At 49.4% G+C, this 19,432-nt stretch overlaps 1 protein-coding gene across 3 annotated transcripts in view; it reads right to left on the minus strand.

Annotated features, from left to right (window-relative positions):
• The window catches only part of ZBTB49 (zinc finger and BTB domain containing 49), a 30,423-nt gene extending 11,024 nt beyond the window's left edge, over positions 1-19,399 (minus strand). The window contains exons 1-4 of one of the 3 annotated variants that reach the window (XM_047798890.1): positions 19,290-19,399; positions 11,988-12,157; positions 8,321-9,435; positions 5,229-5,275 (exon numbers count right to left, since the gene is read on the minus strand). In XM_047798890.1, the coding sequence (XP_047654846.1) occupies positions 5,229-5,275; positions 8,321-9,435; positions 11,988-12,139 (1,314 nt within the window). In that variant the 5' untranslated portion in view covers positions 12,140-12,157; positions 19,290-19,399. Of the gene's footprint in view, positions 1-5,228; positions 5,276-8,243; positions 9,436-11,987; positions 12,158-19,289 lie in introns of all 3 variants that reach the window. The other 2 variants (XM_047798888.1, XM_047798889.1) reach the window with 2 other exon arrangements.
• Positions 19,400-19,432: the final 33 nt, after the last annotated feature.

Here is a 19,432-nt window from a genome sequence, read left to right on the forward strand (position 1 = left end):
TCTCACATGAGGGCCTGCAGGTTTCTGTGAATAAACTAGCTTGTGCTGAGTTGTCGGCGTGGCAGTCACTCCAGGAAACAGCGCACTGGAGTTACGAAGCTGAAGCACCACGGACTGTTTCAAACCAGTCATTCCAAATTTCAGAAAAGCTCATCCCTTCAATGACAATTTGAATAGCACCACCTGCTCTATGGTTAAATTAGATCTCTCGTTTCAAGTTGTTTTGTAAACTACGTCTTATGAGTGAAATGCCTTCTGATTTGGTTCCTAGCAATGCTGCACTTTTCATTTTTAAAGCACAACAATCACTTGTTTCCAAAGTAAACACAACTGAATGGTGTTCCACTTACTATTACAGTCGGCAATGTAAAGCCAGCTTTGAAATGTTTCTTTAGCTACTTAAGTCTGGAAATGTAGAATTCCTCCAAATAAAGGAGCACCTATTAGTCTGATAAATGGTACAAAAGCAGGTTAAATAATGGAAAGATTTGGACAAAAAGCCCAATAATACAGTCAAGTAGTTTATACCAAATTATACAGTGCCCTGGGGCCCAGATTGTCTGCCCTTCAGTCGTCCTTATTTTTGGTAAATTTTGCTGTACTCAATGACTAATTATGCTCTAACTGAACAGACCATGTCTTAGAAATGTCTACAGTTGGATCCATGAAAACTCCAGCCACTGGTAACAGGAGTAGCTCTCGTTCGTAAGCAGTTGGAAATAGTGTTTCACTGAGTTGTCACAATGTCCTCATAGAGTATAATTCACAGGCTACAGGCAGTAAACAGAGGCTCAGAGAAGGAAGGAAGCAGCCTCAGCCCCTGAGGCTGGGAGCAAACACCCGTTTTCAGCTTTGTCTGCGCACAGACTCCAAACCTTGTGCTGCTGCTGTGCTGAAAAATATCAGCAGGGAAGAAAGTTCTACTCTGAGTGGATACCATTTTAAGTTAGGACGGGGTTGTCAGATTCCTGAACTGAAGAATTCTCTTGTAGAAAAGAAGTTAATGCTTCATTTGTTGAGTAATTTAAAAACTAAACTCCTTCTAAAGGGCACCTGAACATCAGTATATAAACATACAAAACCAAGCATCTGCATCACACAGCTCCTGTCAGAGGGCCTGTCTAGTGGCTGCTGATTACATCAAAAACAGGGAGCCTAAAACTTAAGATAAAAGAGAACCCAGATCTTAAGTCATCTAGTTCAAAAGCTTTAAGACTTTAAAACAGAAACAAAATCTAGAGATTAACACAGAGATGTCACCTAAAGAACAAAGCTCTCAGATGGATAAAAGGATGTTTAACAATGGCAAGTGTGGGAAATATCACCACTGAGTTAGAAATTTAATAACTTAAGAAAAGTCCATTAAAATATTTTTTTTTTTTTGCATTTTCACCACGGATGGGATGAAACTGGCACCTGCTCTGGAACAATCAGAGCAGCCTCCTGCAGGTTGATGGGCTGCCCCATCCTGCCAGTCCCGCCAGGACACAGGAGCTGGAAGGGCCCCCATCTCGTACAACCATCAGCCTCGTACAACCATCAGCCTTGCACAACCATCCGTCCACAGCAGCTGCTCAAGCTCCCTATTCCTGCCTCCTTGGAGAGAGAAAACAACTCCATTCCTCTGCCTAAAGACAGCTAAATATACCCGGTTTCTCTCCTGTTTCTCGTGTGACAGGCACTCCAGACTTGTCACTCAGTTTCCTCCTCTGGACACACTGAACAGCCCAGGTTCCATCCATCTGGGAGACACGCAGCTCCAGATACATCCGCCAGCCTCTGTAGTGCTGCACGACTTGTACTTGCTGAGATGCAGGCATGTCCAGTGTGTCCAGAGTGATACTGACACGCGCACAGGCTGCTGGCACACCCTAGGCTTACCGGAGCTTTTCAAAACCGAGGTGTCACATGGCTCTGACTCATTATTAAGGTTGCGGCTTTTTTTCTTTCTTTTCTTTTTTTAAAGGATAACCCTATTAAATACTAAATTGAGTAAACAGCACAAAAGATTCTTTCTTTTTCTTTTTAGGGCCGCAGCCATGGCATATGGAAGTTTCTAGGCTAGGAGTCGAATTGGAGCTACAGTTGCCAGCCTACGCAACAGCCACAGCAATGCCAGATCTGAGCCGTGTCTTCGACCTACACCATAGCTCATGGCAATGCTGGATCCTTAACCCATTGAGTGGGGCCAGGGATCGAACCCTCATCCTCATGGATACTAGTTGGGTTCTTAATCCACTGAGCCACAACAGGAACTCTAAGATTATTTCTTATTGGTAGACATTGGTATATCTGTTTCCTAACTTTTTTGTTTTTTTGTTTGTTTGTTTTTAGGGCCGCACCTGTGGCATATAGAGGATCCCAGGTGAGGGGCTGAATTGGAGCTGTGGCTGCCAGCATACACCACAGCCACAGCAATGCCAGATCCGAGCCACATCTGTGATCTACACCACAGTTCAAGGCAACACCAGATCCTTAGCCCACTGAGCGAGGCCAAGGACGGAATCTGCACTCTCATGGATACTAGTCCGGTTCCTTAACCACTGAGCCACGAGACGGTAACCTCTACTTCCCAGCTTATGAACCTTCCAGAAGGGAAACATTTCCACTCCTCCATAACTACATGTATCTGGTTCAGATGAGAAAGGAAGGGCAGGCTGCCCTGACCACTGTGCCCTCGGCCTGGAATTATCAACGCCACCCCCGCCTGCAGGGCCCCCTAGGCCATCACGGAGCACGTCCCATGTCCAGCCCCCCAAACACCACCGCTTCCAGGTGGCACGTGTACTCTCCTCTTTGCCCAGACCCTACACATTTCGGCCACGGCACCTGCAGCGTTTCACTGTACTTTGCCACTGCAGACATGTCTCTTCCTCTCAACGATAAGCGCCTTGAAGCCTTACCCAGCTTTGGCTGCCAGCACATGGCACAGCACATGGCAGAGCTCCTTGGGTCCCGTAGGCTTCCAATAAATACTTGGTGAATGAAGTTTTTTAAGAGTCCTTATTCACAAAAATTTCATCATTTCCTTATAAGACAGCCATGTACATCTGAAAACCCTAACTATACATTCATAGAAACCTGATAAAAACATAGACAGCAGGGAGTTCCTGTTGGGGCGCAGCAGTGTAGCTGTAGTTTTGATGTGACCCCTAGCCTGGGAACCTCCATATGCCACAGGTAGGGCCCTAAAAAGCCAAAAAAGCCAAAAAAAAAAAAAAAAACCACAGAAGAGAATTTCTGCAGCGTCTATCGACAGGGCTGGCCTTGGCAGGCCTCAGGGGGAGCGCGGACAGCAAAGTCGGAGGCAGTGGGCAGGGCTGCCATTGAAATCACCTGCCTGCTTCCCCCCCAACCCCTGCGCCCGCTCTTGCGCCCGCAGCCAGGCGACGGGTAAAGACTTAAGCTAGATGATGTCAGCCGCTCCCCTCCCCTCGCAGGTGAAATTCAGTCTCCGGAATGGCCTGTAAGGGTCTGGACGCCCGGCCCCCGGCACCTCACGCTGTCGTCTCCACCAGCCTTCCTAATGCTCCGTTCCCACTGCCCACTTAACAGCCAGGGATGTGGTCCACCGGCACTCAACATGCTCTCGGCCTGGCTCTCCCCACAGAGCCTGCACTGCTTCCCGAGCGGCGTCTCTGCACCTGCTGCAGCCTCTGCAAGGACTTTCTGGGCTGAGCTCTCGGCCGGGCGGGACCCCACTCACTCTCCTCAGGGAGTCTCCGACGCCACTCTACTTGCGGCTGTGACTCCAAGACCTAGCACCGAGTCGGAGCAGGATGAATAAACCCTGTCCCAGGACTAAAAACCTGCAAGTTATACATGAGACAGCAAATGGAGGGTTCACCTGAAGTATCTGATGCCCATCAGATCAACCTCCGGGACCTCCACGCCTTCAAATCAGAGACGCTGACCCAGTCAGACACGAGGAGTATTCAGAACAAAGTGATAACGTTGGGAGTTCCCGCTGTGGCTCAGCAGGTTATGAACCCAACCAGATCAGGCAGCCTGCCCAAGGGTCAGAGCAGTAAACCAGAGGCTGGATTTGAATCCACATGGCCTGGCTCTAGAGGCCAAGCTCCGAGCCCCACTCCTCCCCCGGGCAAGGCTGGTAAAAAAAGCACAGGCCTCAACCTGAGGGCACTGCAGGCAGAGCAGCCCCCCCCCCCCCGCCCCCAGTTCAGAGAAGCTCACTGAGCACCGAGAGCAGCACGGCCCCTGGCCAGACCAGCAGCGCACAGTCACACGTCGGGGCTGGTGAACCACTGCATGTAGAAGCGGGGAGAGTGAGGAGAAGTTAGAGCGCGGGGCTGGGGAAAATGCCCAAGGGGAAATCGGAAGAGCTGGCTCCTTGGGGACGTGTCAAAAGCTGGCGCCACTGCTCCTGCATCTCCACGCTCCACAGGGCCAGCTGCCCAACTCTCAGCAGACGGAGGTCTCCAGGGGCCCGTCGAGGCCCAGCCCGAAGGTCCTCTCCCCAGGGAAACGGCGTTCGCACAAGCTGCTGCTACAGGATTATCGTGCGTGTGTAAAGACGGCTGTGGGTGAGTGTTTCCTCTCCTGGACTGGGCACCGGCCCTGCGAGCCGCTTCTGGAAAGCCAGTGCCTGGCAGGGAAACAGTTACCTTCCATCAGAAGGAAAAGCAGGTACCCACAGCCATTCTATTACATTCAAAATGTTCTCTGCAACTAAATCTCTCGATTTCTCTGCCTGTGCCTCGAACAGTACAGAGCCGTAGGAGGACCTAATGTGCACGGGCTGACAGAGGACACATGTGCAAAGGCCGTAACAGAGGTCTGTTAAAGGCTGTCAAAGCAGAAGATGAAAAGCGTTTGGCCTCTTCTCCAACATCCTAACATCTACTGTCTCAGTGAGAATAAGGACACTTGTTTTAGATCCAGCCCAGCACAACCTGCAGCCCGCAAGTGGTGCTCAGGACGGCGTATCATCCACAGAAGGGGAGAAATGCACTAGAACTGGACCCATCCTTAACGGGGGAAAAGGGACTGTGTGAGTTCACGAGCTTATAAAAAACGGTATTTTTCCCTCAGTGAACTGGGAATTTGTTTCCTTGAAAATTATCTTCTCCTGATTTCGTCTGAAATCTTTTAAGTGAGAGATCATCAGAGGCTCCTCTCCCAAGTCCAAGAGAATGTCTTATCTGTAATAAAAGTAAACACTGGGGTTCAGGTTTCCAATTATTAACAATCAATAAAAGTATTCCCACCTGAGAGAAATGTTTCCCACAAATGTTACACTCAAAAGGTTTCTCACCTAAAACAAAACAAAACAACAACTTGTAAAATCATTCGTAATACCGGCACAATAATTTCCTCTTTCAAATGCTGACGCCCGTCTCGTGGGTCCCACCTTCCAAAGCCGAGCATCCCACATGTCATCGCCAGTGTGAACGCGGGGAGCTCCGCGGCGCCTCATCTCTCTTGCCCTTAGACAGGCGGAGAGGATGAAGGGAGATCTGCATTTACTTTGCTCTAAGAATTAAGTTGTTCTCCGCATCTAGGCCTGGGCTGAAACCGGATGTACTTATCTGCATTCAAACGATCCTGAGGCTTTGGACGGTCTTTCCCTTTGGCTCAAAGGCGAGTTTGCTCGCTGAGCAGCTGGAACTTAGTCACCTGTCTTTCGCCTGAGTCCTTTGCTCCCAGCGCATGGGGACAGCCCCACACAGAGCGGGACCTCCTGGAAGTGGCACGGGGTAAACGCCCTCCTCACTGCCCGTCAGCCTTGGTGGGGACGAGCTAACGGGGAGGAGAAGATCCCATTCCAGGATGCGCTCCCCTGCTGACGGCCTGGCCCCTTCTGATTTTAGCAATTCTGGACAAGTACATTGGGTACAGATCGATGTGGAGAACGGAGCTCAACGGCAGTTTTGAGGTCGGTCTCTGGAAACAAGTCTGTTTAAAAACGTACTCCAGGCCCTGCTTCACCGACAGAGCCCCGAGAAACAGAGCGTGAAGACCAAGGACCTTCCATTCTCCCCATCCCCTCAAACCCAGTGGTTTCGTTAAGAGCCTTTTTAAAAAACAGCAGGAATGTTCCCCTTTCTGCTGTACTGCTGGGGTCTGCTAGCTTTCTGGGCTTCTGCCAGGATATTTTTATTTTGATCTTTTCCTGAAACTGTTTAGTGGCTTCCTCAAGGACGACAGGGGAGCTTCTAACCCCAAGTACAGCTGACCCTTGAACAATGAGGTTTGACCTGCATGGGTCCATTCATACTTTTTCAACAGTAAATACCACAGTACGACCAGATCGAGGCTGGCTGACGCCGCGGATGTGGAGGAAGTGGTACATGCAGGACCGTTATAAATCATACTAGGATTTTCCAACGCTTGGAGGGTCAACACCCCTAAACCTCACGTTATTTAAGGGTCATCTGTAACATAATCATACTGACGCTGTATTTTGGACTGCATTTATGTCTGAGATCCCGGGGACACAGATAACATTACATTAAAACCCCATTATGAGATACGAGAGTCTGAAAAAGAGGTCACTAGTTCTAAGACTCTCAAGTGACCCGGTTAAGTAACCTACTTCGGTGGGTCTCAAACTTTTTGACCTGGGGACCCCTCACACTCTAAACAATTGAGGACCCCAAAGAGCTTCCGTTTATGTGGGCCGCATCTGTCGGTATGGTCCATATCAGAAATCAAAACTAAGTGTTTCAGAAACACACGACATTTTCACCGGCCGCTAGACTGAAGGCCTCATCACACATCCTGCAGCCTTTAGCCGACTCCTCTGTACACTCGTGGGAGAAGGAGGAAAAGGAAGTAGCATCCCATACGACGATGCAGCTGGGCCTTCACGGATGCCCTCGAAGGGGGCCCCAGATCACACTTTGAGAACTGCTCCCTTCTCGGTCGACTTCTAACTGTATGACTACTACCATCCAAAGACGTTCTCACAGAATACACAGCTTTTGTTTCCTTTAAAGCTAAACAGATAAGTTTTTCAAATAAAAATGACAGTGATCCTCAGGCTCCAGAAAATTTAAGAAAGCAGAATGACGTAAGTTAAGTTTTCTCAGGGTGAAAGCGAGTCAATGACGCTGCCTTCATGTGGACTAATTCTGTACCACTAATAATGATACAGGACTTCATATTCAAATACAACACAATGAGGTGGCAAAGACCTAAGCAAACGGGGGATGGAAAGGGATAAGAGGACATCACATCAATAGTCACAATGACACAAGCTCCCTGAAGGCAGCTCTGGTAGAAGCATCTGTTAAGATATTACTTCTCATGCCTTTAAGATAATTGCCATGTATCTGTAATGTGTATTAGACTTATCATGTTTAAGTGCAGGAAGGAAAGTAATATATACATGTTACATAACAATGTTATATTATTGTATAAGACTTTCAAAAAAGCTTTGGAAAAAATAAACATTTTGGAAAGGGGAGGAGGTATGAAGTGAGGTAATAAAACTTTGAAAACTCAATGTCAAATGAAAGAATTTTCATTTGAAAATAACACATGGGAGTTCCCATCATGGCTCAGTGGTTAACAAATCCGACTAGGAACCATGAGGTTGCGGGTTCAATCCCTGGCCTTCCTCAGTGGGTTAAGGATCCAGCGTTGCCATGAGCTGTGGTGTAGGTCGCAGATGTAGCTTGGATCCTGCTTTGCTGCGGCTCTGGCGTAGGCCGGCGGCTACAGCTCTGATTGGACCCCTAGCCTGGGAACCTCCATATGCCGCAGGGAGCGGCCCTAGAAAAGGCAAGATACCAAAAAAAAAAAAAAAGAAAGAAAGAAAGAAAGAAAAAGAAAATAACACATGGTTAAAGCTTATCCTTATTAATAAGTTTACCTCCCACCTCCAAAATCACAATTTTTAAAATCTGATATTCAAATTACTTTTAAAGCGTTCAGAATTACTCAAAACAAAATTACTTGAGTCTGAATTAACATATGCTATGCTTTTAAAAAATAAGCAACCTAATTCTAAAGAGATAACTAAAAACTGCTTAATCTGTTTTAGAATTAATTTGAAATTGGAGGGCATCAGTCATTTACCATACTTCAGAGGTGGAAGGTTTATCGTAAAGTTCAAATGAGAAGTGTACCATCTTTTAAAACCGACTCTATGAAAGCATTCACAGAACTTAAGATCATTCTTTAAGAGGCATCAAAATATAAAATAAAAAACAGCTAACACGCCTTGACATGTTTGGTAAACATTGATGACGTCATTAAGCAATAACAAAACTTCTTACAAAAACAGGAGCAGGCAGTGGCGTCTGATGGTCTGCGGGAGTCCCCCCTTCTGCCTGCGGGGACTGAATCAGTGTACCTGTATGAGACCGTCTGTGAAGCTCCAAATTGCTCGGGTGTTTGAAAGGTTTTCCGCACAGATCGCAGGCGTACTGTCTCTGGGACGGAGGCGTCTGGGGCTGCTCTTCCGGTGCCGCGGGCTCTTCGGGCCTCCCCAGCTCACTGATGCAATGAAAATCCTCCGCACGGAGGAGCTCTTCGCTTTCCTTGTCTTCAGCCCTTTGGCTGTGGACTCTCTCGACAGTGCTGTCACTGGCAGGTTCTGTCCTCTCGGTGACGCTCTCATCTGATCTGGCTCCAGAGGTGCGCTCTGCAGATTCCTGCGACTTGAGGAAATTGAGCTTCTTCAGGTGAACGGCCTTCTTGAGCCTCATCTGCCTGGTGGGCGGTGGCGGGCCCGCACCGTCGGATGCCGGGGCAGGGGCCGATTCGCTCAAAGGCTGGGCCAGGAAGTTGGGAGGCAGGTGCTCCGAGGACTCCAGGGCGCACGCGGGATGACGGACGGCGCAGGGCGGGTGCTCCACGGCCCCGAGGTCTGCGGCTGCGCCGAAAGGGAACGGCTGCTCGGTGGCCCTCTCCTGGCTGGGACAGGTGGCTTGTCGATAGTACTGCTTACTGTAAAAGTTTCTGAGCTTGTAGTAACAGCTTGGCTGTTTGAAGGGCAGATCTGCGCAGCCGCCGTCGAGCGCGTCGGGGGCTTGTCTGGAGGGCTCTGCGGGCGAAGGATGAAGACCCGCTGAGGGCGGCGCGTGGCCTGGCGACCCATCCAAAGCCTTACCCCGCGGGACCCCGGCTGGGCACTCCTGCGGCACGGGAGGCGGGTAGTTTTCCCCGACGACACAGCTCGCGTCCGGGGGCAGGGCACCCTGCAGCGAGAAGGCGCTGTGACAAGGCAGGCCGGGCGGCCGGTCTGCGGCAGCGGCGGCGGCTGACTTCAGAAACGTGTGACACAGGTTCAGAACGTTCTGGACTTGCAAACACTGGGCCGTGTCCAGCATGACTTGTACGTTGTCCTGGTTAAGATCCAGACGCGACGTGTACATGAAGTCCAGGATCTGTCCGATGCCACTCACGTTTTTAATATCCAAGTGAAAAACATCATTCTTCGGGCCTGAAGAATTCTGGAAGAGGCTCCTGATAAAAGAAGGGATATCTGCTTACAGTGTTAACAATTCCTACGGTCCGATAGCCTTTTCTTATAAATAACAGTCACGCTAATATTCAAAATTACTATCTATACATGCCAAGCTTTTGAAATTAAGTATGCTTTGCTCCTTTAACAAGTTGTGGCAAGCCATCTAATAAAACAACTCGGATGAACTGAATTAGTGTGTTGAGTATCCAAACTTCCAAAGAAATCTGAGCTAAATTTTGAAATCTACTCCTTGCTCTTTTTTCCCTAAAAGGTTCTTATCCAAATGTATTATTAATTGTATACAGAGTATACAAAACTGAAGAATACACGTTTTTCAATATTTCATGTTTAGTCTGACAAACTACTTATCTCCAACCATAAAACACATACAAAAATATTTCTACATCTGAGTGTCTTAAAAACACCTGAAGGAGTTCCCGCTGTGGTGCAATAGGATAGGTGGTATCCTGGGAGAGCTGGGACAAAGGTTCGATCCCCAGCCTGGCAGTGGGTTAAGGATCCAGCATTGCTGCAGCTGTGGCATAGGTCAAGACTGCGGCTCGAATCTGATCTCTGGCCCAGGAATTCCATATGCCATAGGGCGGCCAAAAAACGAAAGACAAAAAAAAAAAAAAATACGTGAAAATAAAAACAGTTATACGGCTCTTGCTGTAGCAGAATGGGTTAATGATCTGACTGTAGGAGCCTGGGTCACTGCAGAGGCATGGGTTCAATCCCTGGCCCAGCACAATGGGTTAAGGATCCGGCACTGCTGCAGCTATGGCATAGACTGGATTTAATCCCTGGCCTGGGAACTTCCACATGCCGCAGGTGCAGCCAAAAATAATAATAATAACAACTATAATAAACCAACCTGAGCTGTATAATCATTTCTAAAAACTTTGTGAATTGTGGCAAACTGTACATAATGTCAAACACTTAACGATGGTTCAGATGCTAAATTCGGTGGCATTAAGCATACTGACACTGTTATGCAGAAATCACCACTATCCATTTCTAGTACCTTTTCCTCATCCCCCAGAGAAACTCTATACCCCTAAAATAGTAACTCCCACTCTCCCCAGGCCCTCAGCCCTGGGAACTCCCATTTTACTTTGTCTCTATGAATCTGACTACTCTGGGCACTTGATAGCGACTCAATTTGTGAGCAGTAACTTATCTCGTTCTCAGATGGTTCTCAGCAACCCAATGGTCCATGAAGCAGCAGTGAGAGAGCCCTATACGTTAACTATGGCAGGAAAGGTACCATAAAGCCCAGCCACTTTCTTACAGGCCTAGGTTCACAGGTGAATGAATGAATTTGGAGCGTGTAAAAACACCAAGCTGAGTGAGGAAAACTGTCTTACGAGTTTGTTAAAGACATTTCGTTAAATGCGGTCACCTGCTTCCTCCAAACAACCTTCAGTTCTGCTCTGTTCTTACTTAGGGAAAGTACAGATTAGAAGTAGGGTGGAGAAAAACTCGAAATAGCCAATGTATCACAACATCTAAGCTAACTCTCCTGTGAAGGCAGAAAGCACACGCAAAGCCCAAGCATGGGACCTTTTTGCACCGGGGCAAATGGTGCTGCCAACCCCAGGGAGCGAATGCCCTGCAGTGTGGCTCAGAGCACGTGTGAGATTCAAGCGGATGATTCGAGGAATTATCAAGGAAAGATGAAATCCTGTTCCAAATACTGTTTACCAGAGCACTAAAGCAGTATATGCATTTTAGGGGAAAAAAAGGTACGGAAAAAGAAGCTTTAATGTTTAAAGTGAGACAAACCTAGCTAATCAGAAAATGTATGTAAAATATTTTTTCTAAAAAAATAAATACTAGTGCTTGATATTATTTACGAGTGAAACATTGAAGAAAAATGATTACAGGGATAAGTAAAGTGAGCTCAAACCTGCTTTCTTCAAGGAATTCCTGTCGTGGCGCAGAGGAAACGAATCTGACTAGGAATCAGGAGGACGTGGGTTTGATCCCTGGCCTCGCTCAGTGGGTTGAGGATCTGGCATGGCTGTGGCGCAGGCCAGCAGCAACAGCTTCAATTTGACCCCTAGCCTAGGAACCTCCATATGCCACGGGTTCAGCCCTAAAAAGACAGAAAAAACCCAAAAAACAAAAACATCTGTTTTCTTCAAATAGTCAAATGAAAAACCAAAACTAGAATGTTTTAATTTTAAAAAATAGCACATAGGATGTTTTTCCCACTTTGACTTCTTATCACAGAAATGTTTTCACCAGAAATTCTATTCCTCAGTCTTTTCATCCTGAGAGGATAAGAAATATATACACAACACTGACATTAATTAGAACTACTAAAATCAAAGGCAAAGTACCAAAACATTTCAATTGCCCCAAATAGACTGTAGGTAAAAGGCTCTTTTCCACTTGGGTTTCTCTAAATACAAAACCAAAAACCTCACAAGGTGCTCAAAAGCTAAGGAGGGCGAAATCCAAGGAGAAAATAGAATTTCGTCAAAGGATTTTTTCCGGAGGAACTTTTTCTCCATACAGTGGGAAGAACAAAGGCGAAAGTACATACCTAAAGTACTGGCTGAAAGCTGCGAGCACGTTCTTATGCGCTTTGAAGCAGACTCCTTTCACCACCAGCATACAGTCACAGAGCAGGCCTTGGATGCGCTGCTCATGCAGCTGCTGGAGGAGATGGCAGCTGTGAGCAGCCACGGGGTCCATGCTCCACCATCCAGGGGCCTAGGGCAAAGAACGCGGGTAAGAGTGAGTCTCCACGCCACGCCTGGAAGCCATGGCACCCACAGCCACTGGCTGGTCTGTGGTTAGCTGTCATGACCCCCTGTCACGATGGTTTACTTAGCTTCTTAGGCATCCAGACCAACGCTGTGGAACAGACCCATCTCCCACGACTGAATGAGATGACGGACACTGTGGATACAGAATGTTTCCACTCAGTGCCTACGGACAGACAGACAGCTATGCGCAGGCTCTGGGGCTACGGCCGCGGGCAAAACACGCCAGGTCCCCACCGTCCTAAAGCTTAAATTCTCGGGAGGGAAACGCACACACAAAAGGACAGGACTCACAACCAAGCAAAGCAGTTGGAGCCAGACGCATCATGGGTTAGGACATGGGTGCTGGCGTTCCAGAGCTCAGCCCAGTTCCAGGTGACTTTTGTTAGAGGAAAAGTGGGGAGAAATGGAGTCGCATCAGGATGAGACTCTGGAGGTCCAAATGGCAGGTTGGTACTAAAAAACTAAAAATCATTATCTGCTTTATTTGCTTTCATTTTCGGTACATAAGCATTACTGGAAAAGTCACCAAACCATGACGCCAAAATCTAAGCCTTTTAACACGGCCTCTACTTCAACTACTATTATTATTATTAGCTTATCTCTGATCACCCCCAGGTGTGCCAGCCAAAAAAAATAAACTACCTGCGGTTCCCCCAACGAGCCGGGTTCGTGGCCGGCTTGGGAGCCTGGGCCCACTACTCACCAGGGCTATGACCGGTCGCGTGACTTCTCCGAGGCCTCCTCGCCTCCTCCTCCCTCACGGGTTACTGAGATAATTCTGAGAACCCAAGTGTACACCTAGACTAGCCCCAGCACACATTAAGTATTTTCAACAAATGTTATCTGGAAGAAACGCCTGGAGAGCTTGTTAAAATACAAGTTCCTGGGAGTTCCCATTGTGGCTCAGTGGTAATGACTCTGACTAGGATCCATGAGGATGTGGGTTTGACCCCTGGCCTCGCTCAGTGGGTTAAGGATCTGGCATTGCCGTGAGCTGTGGTGTAGGTCACAGAGGTGGCTCGGATACCCTGTGGCTGTGGCATTGGTCGGCAGCCGTAGCTCTGATTTGACGCCTAGCCTGGGAACTTCCATATGCTGTGGGTGTTGCCCCAAAAAGCAAAAAACAAAACAAAATGCAGGTTCCTGGGGTCAAGGCATCCCATGGCAAGCAGCCACTGGTTCTGAGCAGGTGGACTGCAGGCCTCCGGTTCAGAAACTTCCTGTCCTGTGAACACTTTACTCACAACCGGCCCTCCCACCCCCAGACAAAACCCACTCCCCTAACAGGGCTCAGCTGAACTGCTGCCCACTCCTGCTGCCTTTCCTGCCTCGTTCCTTCTCCACTCTTCCCTCCTTGAGTCTAACTCTGGGGTTACGCCTCTGTGATCTTACTGCATAAATATTTCTGTAAGACAACTTGTCATGATGTCCCATCATCTGTGCCTCCAACTCTGCTGTGAGTTACAAGGGTCCGTCTCACTCACCAGACCCTCCACCATCAGCACGCATGCGCTGACCTCCGCTGGGGGCTGATGATGCTTCGTAACGTTAACAGTCCCCGCAACAGCGCTTCTAAATCCTTCCCTTTCTCTTCACTCTCAATGTCTGTCTCTTTCTTCCATGAAAATGACTGAGACCCCGACTTCATTAAGAAGGCTGGGTCCAGGGATAATTACTAACCAGAGCATCTTTGAATTCTCTTTTCAATTACAAATTCCCCCCACCCCATCTCCATCCCTTCAGCCTCCCAGGACCAAGCGTGCCTTCTCCTCCCAAAGCAAATGTAACCCCTCCTGCCTCCTCTAGGACTCTGCTTCATCACCTTTCACTGCTCCACTGGCTCACAGCGCCTACCAACACACCAAGACAGGAAGACCCACTTTTTTGTTGAAAAAAAAAAAAAAATCAAAACCAAACAGGACCACCTTTCCCCCAGGTGCCTCCAGTCCTCACAGGCTCTCTCACACTTGCAAAAGAGGCACCTACACATCCTGCTTTGCTTTCTTCCACCTCCTTTCCTACCTTATAGGCCGCTGCTGGGCTCGCTCTGCTGACCAGACTTTCCCAGAGGCCTGCCCTCAGGCCCACCCACCCCAGCTTTCCCGCAACAGGTGGAGGTGCGACGACCCACCTCCAACTTGAAATTCCCCTTCCCAGGATGCTCCCGGCCCTCTACTCCCTGAAGTGTTCCTTCTCCAGGTTGTACTTCTTCCTCTGCGAGCCCCCAAATGCTAATGTCCCTTAAGATTCAGCACCTGGCCCTCTACTTGTCACTTTGACAATCACATCTATTCTTGGCCTTCATCTGCTCTAAGCAGACACCTCCAAAATTTGAAACTAGAGCTTCCAACACCAGTTCCAAATGCCCAACTTTCTGCTGAACGTCTCTAACCATACGACCTCAACTCAGAATCTCCAAACTCACCCCCCAGCTTCCCCCACCCCTAGGTGTGCAGAGACCTCAGTTTCTGACGTGTAGAGGTAGAGTTGGGGCTACTGGCATGGTCCCCGGGTTTGAGATCTTGGTGGGGTTCAGAGAACACTGAGGCTAGAGATGATGTCATCTATAAAGAGCAACGCTGGCGCCCTGGGAGTGTATACATCACCCCGAACAAAGACGCAGAGAGCGGGGTTCCCACCATGGCACAGTGGGTTAAGAACCTGACTGCAGAGGCTCGGGTCCTCCTGCGAAGGTGCTGGTCCATCCCTGGCCCAGGGCAGTGGATTAAAGGATCTGGCGTTGCCGCAGCTGTGGCTGGGATTCAATCCCTGGCCCGGGAACTTCCATATGCCACAGGTGTGGCTGAAAACAACGACAACATAAAACTCTCCTCCAAAAACTTAAATGTTAAAATAGAGCAAATATTCTGAATCTGCATTAGACAGTCTCTAGCTATAGAGAATGACATGAGTAGTTATGAGCCATTCCACAATTTGACTAAAACATCATAACTCTTCTGTATTATTTTGTATAGTCCATCCTAATTGCCTCAGGATGTCAATCCTGTACTTCCTCCAATAAGATTATCAAAAGCTCCAGAAAAAGACTTTGCATCTTATATTTCTTATGTGCCCTATGAGTACGAGCTGTCAGGACTAATGTATCGTGTACTTAGTAACAGTAATAATAACAGCACACTTATCAAAAGTTTCCTCCATGCCAGGCAGTATTCTAAGCCCTTGACACGTTATTAACTCACTTCTCAGAGTAACTGTAAGATAGATACTCTGTACCACTGGCCTCATTTTACAGAGGAGAACAGTGAGGTATGTGGCGGGGCAGATTAAAGAAGGCCACAAGTTCTCTGGCACTCCTCCTGAGGGGAGGTGGGATCTAGGTCTCCTCTCCTTGAATCTGAGCAGCCTCTGCCTCGATCAATAGAACAGGTGAAAGGGAGGGTGGAAAGCTGGGCTCGTTTCTGGGCTCAGGCCCCATGAGCTGACAGCTTCCATCTTCTACTTTTTCAACACTGGCTCTAGAAGGCCTGAGTCGGCAGGAGGGCAGTAAGATGCTCGGCTGGAGAGAACACAGGGGGCAGAAGAAGGGCTCAGTCGAGCCCAGCCTTCCAGCCACCCCTTCCCAGTCCCAGAGACAGGAGCAAAGTCACACTGAACGCTCCAGACCAGCCCCACCTCCAGCTGAACACACTGCCAGTCCACACCACGTGGAACTGAGGAACTGCCCAGCGGAGCCCTGACTGAATTCCTGACCCACAAAACTGTGATTTAAATAAATCAGTTTTTAATTCACCACGTTTTGGAATTGTTTGACAACAGCAGTAGATAACCTGGCCAGAGCTACAGAGGACAGAAACAGGTCATCAACAAGGGGCAGCACTGGGATTTAAACCCAGGGAATTTGACTCCAAAGCCCCCAGGCTTAAGCACCTCCCTGCATCACAAGCAACGGCTCAGAGGCCTCCCTTGGATCAAGTCAGGAGCCTCTTCAGTCTCTCGCCTGTGCCTGATTATCCAGGTGACGCCAGAGATAGGCACGAACGTAGAGCACGGCACACGCGAGGATGAAGGCGTGCCACACGGCTGTTATGCTGTGATACAGGAGCACGGGGCTCTGTCTTTGTAGCTAACTCACTTTGTGACAAGGAATAAAAATCTTCTGTCTTGTTGACCAGTGTATCTTTGGTATCTAGAACAGTGCCTTGGCCACAGTAGGTGCTAAGCACAGGGCTTCCGGATGGATGGAGACTCTGGGCCTAGGTTTTCTCATCCGTGAAAATGGAGGGGCCCCCCCATTGGGTTAGATCATCTTTAAGGTATCTTCCTGTGCTAAATGCTACAAGTCTTATACCAAGAATGGGATGCTGGAAAGATGGACTGAATGATGGCATCAAAAGGAATGGAAATATGGGAAAAGAGAAAAAGGAAAATACAAGAAAGTTTAGGAGTTCCCACCATGGCAACAGCAGAAACAAATCCGACTAGGAACCATGAAGTTGCGGGTTCAATCCCTGGCCTCGCTCCATGGGTTAAGGATCTGGTGTTGCCACGAGCTGTGGTGTAGGTCACAGACATGGCTCGGATCTGGCGTGGCTGTGGCGTAGGCCAGCGCCTGTAGCTCCAGTTAGATCCCTAGCCTGGAAACCTCCATATGCTGCGGGTGTAGCCCTAAAAAACAAAAACAAAGAAAAAAGCTTAAACAGATGTAAATAAAGATGTGCTTCTAAAAGGAACAAGAGCCAAAATGGAATTTTATTCTGTAGAGAGGTCTCCTAGAGCAAAAGGCTTTCTGTTCTGTGGGCCAATTTACTAACTGGCCAAACACCAAAGGGAAGAATTACAGAAGTCTGTTCAGTGAGGCTGTTGAAAGATTACTTCTCCAAGGGTCCACAGATCACACACCTCAGCACTGTGCTTGCCTTAGAGGGGTCCCACCTTCCTCTCTGGCCATGATGTTTTTCAGATGACTTAATCCCTGCCCCCCCCACCCCCGCCCCACACCAACCTATCCCTGATGACAAAAGCACTGGCTACCTGCAAACGAGCCTGGACTCCTGTCTTGACTTTATGATGACTCTACGATGCTATGCGGACCAATACAGTTAAAAGTGTGCCTATTATGTGCAAGACACTGTGGTCTTAGGATGGAAGGTTCCTTGCCCTCCACAGGCTGTGTCTCGGGGTCTGCATCATTCACTTAACTTTACAGAGTGTCCACGCCATGCCAGGCACTGAGGCACGATGGTGAACAGCTCAGATGTGGTCATCCTCCATCTACATGAAGTGTCAGTTCAGTGGAAGAAACAAGAATAGCACTGTCCTGGAGATATTAAATGGGGGAGGCACAAATTAATCTGGGGGACAAGGATCAGAAGAAAAGTTTCTTGGAGAAGAGACGTCTATGCTGAAACCTGAAAGTTAAGTTTGCCAGGGAAAGAGCAAAGAGAGCTCACTCTGATTTTTCAAGGGGAGCAAATGAAAAAAAAAGATGCTGGAGAGCACAAATAACGATGCAGGACACAGGTGCCCTGCACATAAATCCACCCCAAGCACCCAGCTTTTAAACCCCTTCACCATTCTGTCACTGCTGTTGGAGAAGATTTCCTTCTTTGTCCATTCTGGCAAATTCTTTCTTTTATGGACCAAACTGTGTTCCCCCCAAATCCATACGACAAAGTTAACCCCCAGTACCTCAGCATGACTGCGTTTGGAGATGCGGCTTTAAGGAGGAGATTAAGTTAAAATGGGAGTTGGGGGTGGACCCTTAGCCAACCTGACTGATATTCTCACAAGAAGAAATCCAGGGAGTTCCCGTCGTGGCTCAGTGGTTAACAAATCCGACTAGGAACCATGAGGTTGCGGGTTTGATCCCTGGCCTTGCTCAATGAGGTTAAGGATCCGGCGTTGCCGTGAGCTGTGGTGTAGGTTGCAGGGCAGCTCCCCAACCAGTCAGTCAGTCACTCCGGGTGGCGTTGCTGTGGCTCTGGCAAAGGCTGGCGGCTACACTCTAATTGGACCACTAGCCTGGGAACCTCCAAATGCCGCGGGAGCGGCCCAAGAAATGGCAAAAAGACAAAAAAAAAAAAAGAAGAAGAAGAAATCTGGACGCAGCCACCAAGGAACCAAGGATGGGCATGTAGGTAGAAGGGACCACGTAAGAATGCAGCCAGAAAGCGGGCATCCGGGAGCCAACAAGAGGCACCCTCGGAAGGAACCAAACCTGCTGACACCTTGCTCTTGGACTTCTAGTTCCCACAGTGTGAGAAAATAAATGCATTTTGTTCAAGCTCCCCCCGCCCCCGCCCACCCTCCGGCCAGGCTATGGTATTTTGTGATGGTGGCCCTCGCATACATTCTTACACCCTCCGTTCCAGGCCCAACATTGCGCACCTCCAGAGCGACACCCTCCTTAGGGCTAATGCTTCTCACGATTCCCTGTTTACACCCCGTTCAACTTTCATTCAACATTTAAGCAGCTCACAACTTGGGCAACCACTGCTGTGCGCCGGGCCTGTCTCAAGGACTAGGAAGAGCAGCCAAGCGATGAAGTGGCAGGCGCTCTGCTGAGTGCTTTAGGTTCACCAACTCATGAAATCCTACAAGAACCGCACCAAGTAGGTACTCTTACTACACCTGTTTTAGAGACGCGGGACCGCGGCACAGAGAAGTCGCACGGCAGTGAGACCCGGCCGGGCGCTCCGTAGTCTCAGCACTACTCTCAAGTGCACTGTGATGGAAGGAGCCGGGAGTCGGTCGGGAAGGGACCCGCAGCTTCCCGCGGGCGCAGCCCCGGCGGCCGGGAGCAACGAGCGGGAGGAGGCCGGGTGGGAACGCGGGTGGGGCTTCCAGGCCGAGGGAGCTGCAAGGGGGGTAGGGCCCCGCTCCAGGACCCTGACTCGGCCTTCGCGTTTCTGAGTTAGAGCACGGCGCGGCCGCAGGCTAATTCCCGCGCGACCCGGCAGCTCCGCTGACTCTCGCGCTGCCCCAGGATGCGCGAGGGGCGGCGGGTCCCTGCCCTGCCCGGCCCTGAGGCGCCCAGCCGGACTCCGAAACGCTCCCACAGCGCCGGCCCTACAAGCCCTCGCGAGGCCGGCCTCCCGACCCGGCGCCCACCTTACCCTCGGAGGCCGCTGCCCGCCCCGCCGCCTGCTCTTCACCTGCGGCCGCCGCCCTCAGCGCAGCTCGCAGGGCAACGCCGGCGGCGGAACCAGCCGGACAACGCCCCCTCCGCCGCCGGCCCCGCCCTCCGGCTTCCGGTGGC

The sequence above is a fragment of the Phacochoerus africanus genome, chromosome 10, assembly GCF_016906955.1.
Source record: "Phacochoerus africanus isolate WHEZ1 chromosome 10, ROS_Pafr_v1, whole genome shotgun sequence".
Lineage (NCBI taxonomy): Eukaryota > Metazoa > Chordata > Mammalia > Artiodactyla > Suidae > Phacochoerus > Phacochoerus africanus.